Source organism: Octopus bimaculoides, chromosome 1, assembly GCF_001194135.2.
Source record: "Octopus bimaculoides isolate UCB-OBI-ISO-001 chromosome 1, ASM119413v2, whole genome shotgun sequence".
Taxonomy (NCBI): domain Eukaryota; kingdom Metazoa; phylum Mollusca; class Cephalopoda; order Octopoda; family Octopodidae; genus Octopus; species Octopus bimaculoides.
Window position 1 is genome coordinate 173,479,445 of NC_068981.1, and position 7,648 is coordinate 173,487,092.

General features: G+C 35.4%; 1 protein-coding gene across 3 annotated transcripts in view; it reads right to left on the reverse strand.

Moving 5' to 3' along the window:
- LOC106867662 (TBC1 domain family member 16) overlaps nucleotides 1-7,648 on the reverse strand; it is a 92,610-nt gene that overhangs the window by 1,023 nt on the left and 83,939 nt on the right. For all 3 annotated transcript variants that reach the window (XM_052972759.1, XM_014912596.2, XM_052972762.1), the window contains 3 exons: nucleotides 6,367-6,553; nucleotides 5,381-5,478; nucleotides 3,476-3,704 (listed from right to left, as the gene is read on the reverse strand). In XM_052972759.1, the coding sequence (XP_052828719.1) occupies nucleotides 3,476-3,704; nucleotides 5,381-5,478; nucleotides 6,367-6,553 (514 nt within the window). The remainder of the gene's footprint in view (nucleotides 1-3,475; nucleotides 3,705-5,380; nucleotides 5,479-6,366; nucleotides 6,554-7,648) is intronic.

A 7,648-nucleotide genomic window follows, 5' to 3' on the forward strand; every position in this document is an offset into this window, starting at 1 on the left:
ATATATATACACGGGGTGTGATGGGTAAATTGTCGTCATGTTATATTTTTAATTTCATGCACGGGGATAGTTTGTTTTTGATTTTGTTGACTACACAGTATAGCAGGGTTAGTTGGGCACTGTCTTTGAGAAAAATAGCGCCATGACACAATTCACTCTGCCAGAAATTTGGAAATTACATGCTGTACTACTCGGGATTTGCACCAGAAGCGCCAATACAAATATTTCAGAGTGTTTGGGTGTCAATCTGAGGACATGTACCAAGAATGATAAAAATCAAACATCCTGTCAACATCATAGTGCTTGGAGTGATCACTAGTGATGGCGACGTTATGCCTCCATTCATCTTCCCACACGGCCTCAGACTCAACATGGAGGCCTACATCAAGTGCCTGGAAGAAGTAGTGCTGCCCTGTGTCAAGAGGGTGACTGCTGGAAGACCTATGTCTGGCAATAGGACCCTGCAACATGCTACACAAATAGAAGAACACAGTCATGGCTGTCAGACAATTTCTGTGACCATATCACCCCTAACATCTGGGCGCCTAACTCCCAAGATTATTATGTGTGGGGCACAGTTGAATGAGAGACCAACAAAACTCCTTGTAACATCAAAGATGAACTGAAAGCAAAGATTATGGCAGTATCCACCAACTTAAACAAGGAGACTGTCCAGAAGAGTTGCAGGAGATTCTGAAGTCGTCTGGAGGCTGTGGTTGAAGCCAATGGTGATTTTATTAAATAAATTTACTCTTTAGTATTTCAAGATATTTTTATGTAATTTTGGTAAATATATCTGTTAAAATGAGATGTCAGTGTTATTTTCATTTCTGTGTAATTTAGACGACAGTTTATTCACTGCTCTCTCTCTCTATATATATATATATGTATATATATACAACAAGCTTTTTTCAGTTTCCATCTACCAAATCCACCTTGGTCGATTCAAGGCTATAGTAGAAGACACTTGCCCAAGGTGCCACACAGTGGGACTGAACCTGGAACCATGTGGTTCGGAAGCAAGCTTCTTACAACACAGCAATGCTTGCGCCTATGTAAATAAAAAAAGATACTAAATCCTAGGGCATGGATAAACTAAATTAAAATTGAAAGAGTTTTTCTACATAATATGAGAGTTTTAACAGACATAAGTACCATTCAACTGTTCTCTTATTTCTAAATATGTCAGTTATAGAGTAGTAATACTAAACTATATTAACTTCAATAGACATTCATTAGAAAGCTGAACAATTCAGTGAAGGCCTAAGTTGGCATTTCATATTTGTATGAAAAAACAGATAGCATAAATATTTAAGAAATTTGAGAGAGAGAGAGAGAGAGAGAGAGAGAGAGAGAGAGAGAGAGAGAGAGAGAGAGAGAGAGAGAGAGAGAGAGAGAGAGAGAGAGAGAGAGAGAAAGAGAGAGAGAGAGAGAGAGAGAGAAAGAGAGAGAGAGAGAAAGAGAGAGAGAGAGCATTATTGGATATAAAATTCCATTATAGATATATATGTTGTTTATAATCAATAGAAGAAAGAATACTCAATATAAGGTACAGTAATCCCTTGACTATCGTGAGTGTTACGCCCCCCCCCCACTGCAATAGGTGAAAATCTGTGAAGTAGAAATAGTATTGTACTGTATATTTTTTATTATTATTTTTCATAATTTGTATACATTTATTTTATTGTAAATGCAAAACAACACCATGGAGGAATTGACATAAGCTTAAATAATAAACTGCGATAGGTGAACCATGATATGGTGAGGGATTACTGTATAGCATAAATTATATCTATTTGGTTGGTGTCTTATGCTACTAATTGAGGTTTTTGTGATCTCTTGGTTAGTTAGAAGGCTAGTGCTATGCAGAACCTGCCTTCTGATCGATTGAAAAATCACAAAACTCTAAGGTGCACCATAAGGCACCAACCAAATATACACACATCCACACACACAAGCAAAATAAGAAGTTGGTAGTACACTAAATTTAGCTTAGTGTGCCATATCCCAGTCTAGTACAATTAAATATCTTAGTAATCATGTAACAATTTCCCAGCATTTTTACAACAGTCTGACCAAAGATGAAATGATGTTTTTTTTTTTACAGACTGTTAAAACAGATAGAACTTATATCTTATGAAATAGAAATTACCATAAATCCTTCATCATAAAAAAAATAACCTACTAACCATCATCATCATGGCTTAATGTCCACCTTCCATGCTGACATGATGGTTTGACAGGAGCTGGCCAGGTAGAAGCCTGCACCAAGCTTCTGCAACTGTTTCGGCGGGATTTTTACAGCTGGATGCCCTTCCTAACACCAACCACTCAGCAGAGTGGACTTAGTACTTTTTACATGGCACAAGCACAGGCAAGGTCAGTTTTAGTAAGGTTTTTACAGCTGGATGCCTTTCCAAATGCCAACCACTTTACAGTGTGGACTGGGTGCTTTTAAGTAGCACCTGCACTGACAGGGTCATCAAGTACTCGCAAGACAAAAAAAAATCTCTTTTGAGAGGGGAGAGGGCATTGGAGGAGGTGATCTTGTGTCAGATGGTGAAAGGTTATAGTGAGACAGAGAGACAAAAACAGGTGTCTTGTTGTAGAGGAGGTACAAGGTTTCTTGATACCTACTATTTATCATAAAATAGTATCAAATTATATATTGTACCTATGAAATAGTATTATGTACTATACTGTGCTCAACAGACTAAGTAGAGTAAAGCACATCGCAAAAGGACACAGCACAACTACATTAAGAATCAATAGTCTAAAACTCTTGAATGAAATAAGATTAGGTGCCTTGAATATCAGAATTCCCATCTCTCTCAAGGCATACAAACATTCTTTATTTAGTTTTTTTTCTTTACATTTACCAGTGTGTAGGGTCTGCTCATCATGTATATTGAAGCAATCAAGTTACTGCTTCAATCAAAACATTGTCCAATCTGACATTAGCCAAGGCCCAAAACTCTTGTTTTAGGTCTCGGATAGGAGACAAGATTTGAACTAGCATCTTATCTGGTTCTCTAACAATTTTACCTATTCATCACACTGGATAGATACTTTGTTTATTCACCATAAAAGGGTAAAAGTGGGACTTAGACTCAAAGTACAACATATATTATCTAGTGCCCCAAAGATTAAGTCAATTCATTGCCTTAACTTGATTTCTATTTAGTGAAGACAAAATGATGCAAGTTTTGTGCTACCTAAATTTGTTATTCATCTTGCAGTTTGTTGTTGTGGGTGTTCTGGTGATTACCTGTATCATATCCAAGAAGAGATTAATTTCTCATCTGTTTAAAGCTACAGAACCTGGAATTAAGCATTAATTTTATAACTCCCACTCTGACCAATTCTATGAGGTGGATTTGAGACATATGTAGTTTACATCTTATCAAACACATCACATGAATACATGAAGTGCAAAAGTTTTGAATGAAATATTTAATTCAGAAAATATTCTCACCCTTCGTAAGACTAAATCCCCGTTCATATGCATTGCCAAACTGCTAAAGTGTAGAAGAATTTCATCTTCAGGCAGACATTGTTCAACAACATCTTCTCCATAGATACTGACTATAGCCACACAAATAAACAGATGGAAGTAGTCAGTTTGGTAGTGGGCCCAGCAAGATTCCCATATGCGAAGGGCATCTATTTCTGGAAATTCTCGTTTGAAACACAGTAATATCCATCTAAAAGACAGAAAAGATTATTAAGCATATAAATAAAAAAAAAACTTTCAATTGTGTGATTTTCTTTTTCTTTACATGTATAAGTAATGTGTGAAGGCATGTGGCTTAGTGGTTAGGGTATTCAGCTCATGATCATAAAGTCGTGAGTTCAATTTCCAGCGACACATTGTGTCCTTGAGCAAGGCACTTTATTTCACATCCATTCAGCTGGCAAAAATGAGTATTACCTGTATTTTAAAGGGCCAGCCTGTGTCATGCTGAATTTCCCTGAGAACTACATTAAAGGGTGTACATGACTGTGGAGTGCTTAGCCATGTGCATATTAATTTCACAAGCAGGCTGTTCCATTGATCGGATCAACTGGAACTCTTATTGTAGTAAGTGACGGAATACTAGTTAGATTAGTGGTGTAGCATCAGGTAATTTAGTTTAATTCCTAGTTGAACTATTTCAGTTCATTTATTCTCAGTGTCTCTGATTTCTGGCTAGAGATAATCTTGGAAAAGTAGACACACTGCAGAGTTGACTTGCACTTGGCTTACTTCATGAAGGTAAAGTAATATTTGAAGGTGACAGCAACTCATAAAAATTTCCAAAGGGTTTTGCTTGTCTGTTTTGTTTTTAATCTATAGTAAAATACAAACCTTATTTTGTGTACGATTAAATCTTAGGGATTAATAAACACAATGACTGGAAGCACATTTTTCTATGTATAAAAAAGAATATGGAAATGCCCTAGATAACCTTAATGGGTTATTGAGTCATTGACAAATACTTTGCTTTTGTATAAATTTTTAGAATTAATAAAACTAATATTTTCCCATCAGTTTGTATAATGAAAATTTTATAGATTTTTTTTTCAAGGAAAAGTCAAGTTTTAGCTGCTAAGAAAGACTTCCTTATTGAAATTTTAACAACTATAAAAACTCTGAGAACTACAAATGAAACTTAGGAAAATGCTGCATAATTTTATTGTCCTGTTTTTTTTTTTTTAATGTTAAAGAACTTATGCTATTAATCCTTTAGCATTTAAACCAGCCATATCCAGTTAAAATATTCTAGTTGTTTTATGTTGAGACCAGCCACATCTAGTTTCTCACACCTACCATACAATGTCATTTTAAAAGTGAACTATCACATCATCAAAATCTCAAAGCTACAAGATAATGCATGGTTAATTAAAAATAATGTGAATAAATGAGCATTACATTTGATAGAATAATCTGAATGCTAAAGAAGATTGTAATTTAAAAATTTGCTAATATAACCAAATGCAATCATAATTATAGATTCAAAATTAGATCTATAATCAGAATATAGAAAATGTAAGCTTAGAGTTAATAATGTTCATAAATGTTCTCATTTGATTTTGATCAAGGTGTTCATAGGCAGCTGATTTCTACAACAGTTTTCTATTTATAGATTACTATATCATTGAAGAAGTTTTTTTACTGAAATACTCAACTGATATTTTTTGTGTTGTAGAACATAGATTTCTGCTTTGGTTTATTTTCTAAGTAAAATCCCAAATCAGGTATTCAAGTTTACTCTACAACATTGTACAATCATTGTAAGGGAAAATAAAATGATCACATTTTGCATTTTTAAGACCATTTGAATCACAAAAGAAAAAGAAAACATAAGGAAACAATAAAACAACAAAAAAAATTATTAACCGATGGCAGAAGAGTAGTTCCATGGCATCAGTTCCGAGTTTTTCAAGGTGTTCATAGAAAGAAGGCTGCATTAGGTGTAATAGCTCACGCAGATAATTCTGAAATGAAATGAAATGAAATGAAATGAAATGGTAATAACAATAGTAGTTTATAATTTTGGGACAGGTGCAAATTTTAGGTTGGGAGGTGCAGGTATGGCTATGTGGCAAGACATTTTCTTCCCAACCACATGGTTTTGGGTTCAGTCCCACTGTGTGGCACCTTGGGTAAGTGTCATCTACTATAGCTTTGGGCCAAACAAATATTGTCAATGTATTTGGTAGAGGGAAACTGAAAGAAGCCTGTTGAGTGTGTGTGTATATATATGTGTGTGTGTGTGTATACATACACACACGCACATATGTATGTATGATTGAATGAGTGTGTGTAAGTGTGTGTGTGTGTGTGTGTGTATGTGTGCATGCGCATGTTACCATGTTCTTACTATGACACTGCATAGTAGTTATAAAACAAGTGTCATGGTCATGCAAGTAATGTTCATCATTTTCAACCTTCCATGAAAATATATCTGGTCAGGGGGAAATTTACTGTACTTGGGAACTGATGAGGGTTGGTAACAGGAAGGGCACCTGGCTGTAGGAAATCCACCTCAACAAATTCTGTCTGACCCATACAAGCATGGAAAAGTGGATATTGATATGAAGATGATGATGATGATGATGTTGATTGTATTAGATTGATTAGTTCCAAATCTTGTTATTTTATTCTGTCAACTCCCAGGAGTGCCAAAAGACAAAAATGACTCAGGCAGGATTTCAACATAGAGCTTAAAGTGATGTAACTAGATACTACAAAACATTTTGTTCACTGTTTTACGGATTTTACCATCAACCACTTAATGAGAGTAACAATAAGGTTGATAAATAATTAATTGATAATTAATAAAATAATTTATGAAAAAAACTAAAATATTCAGACAAACTTACCAACTGTCTATCCATATCACAATCTTTTGGTGAGCTAACAAAAATGGTCCGTTGCATTAATCCAACAAAACACCAATAGGCATCAACTTCATGTTGAATCTCTGCCAAAACAGGAGCCAGTAAATCACTCATGCCTTGTGTGTAGCCCATACGGGGATTAGCAATGGCATAATTCAGTAAAATATTTCTGAAGAAAGATACATAAAATACCGTTAATATATGGAATCCATAAACACTAAGGGGGGAAAAGAAGTAAGAATGAAATAAATAAAATTGTTCTGCATATTACAATAGATAAAATTATTATAACTTCTTCACTAGTTTGCAACAAAAATAACAACATTACTTTCTCTCACTTTCTTAGACCTCTCTTCTCTTTCTCTCACTTTCTTAGACCTCTCTTCTCTTTCTCTCACTTTCTTAGACCTCTCTTCTCTTTCTCTCTCTTCCTTAGGCCTCTTTTCTTTCTTTCTCTTCCTTAAAAGCCATTAATTTTTCACTCTTCATGGCAACTGAATGATCAAATGCTTCTAGGAATTCCTTTAGACTAATTGCTGTCAATACAGACAATAACTATTTTCTTCAGAGTCTTAATGATTGTACCATATAATTATTAATAGTGTTTACATTAATTCAAAAGAAATCACTATCTTTATCATTAATGGAAAGTGTGATGAGCATATCTACCTTTTCTGTATGTCATATTTTACTTTTTACCTTTTGCTTGTTTCAGTCTTTAGAATGTGGCCATGCTGGGGCACTGCCTTGAATAACTTTTAGCTGAATAGATCGACCCTAGTACTTATTTTTTTTAAAGCTGGTACTTATTTTATTGGTCTCTTTTGCCAAACCACTAAGTTATGGTGATGTAAATACACCAACACTGGTTGTCAAGGTGTGATGGGGGGACAAACACAGACACACACACATAGATACACACACACACACACATGACAGGCTTCTTTCCGTTTCTGTCTATCGAATCCACTCACAGGGCTTTGGTTGGCCTGAAGCTACAGTAGAAGACACTTGCCATGCAGAGGGACTGAACCTGGAACCATGTAGTTGGGAAGCAAGCTTCTTACCACACAGCCTCTATTGTTGTTGTTGGCACTCTGTCGCTTACGACGTCGAAGGTTCCAGTTGATCCGATCAACGGAATAGCCTTCTCGTGAAATTAACGTGCAAGTGGCTGAGCACTCCACAGACACGTGTACCCTTAACGTAGTTCTCAGGGATATTCAGCGTGACACAGTGTGACAAGGCTGACCCTTTGAATTAC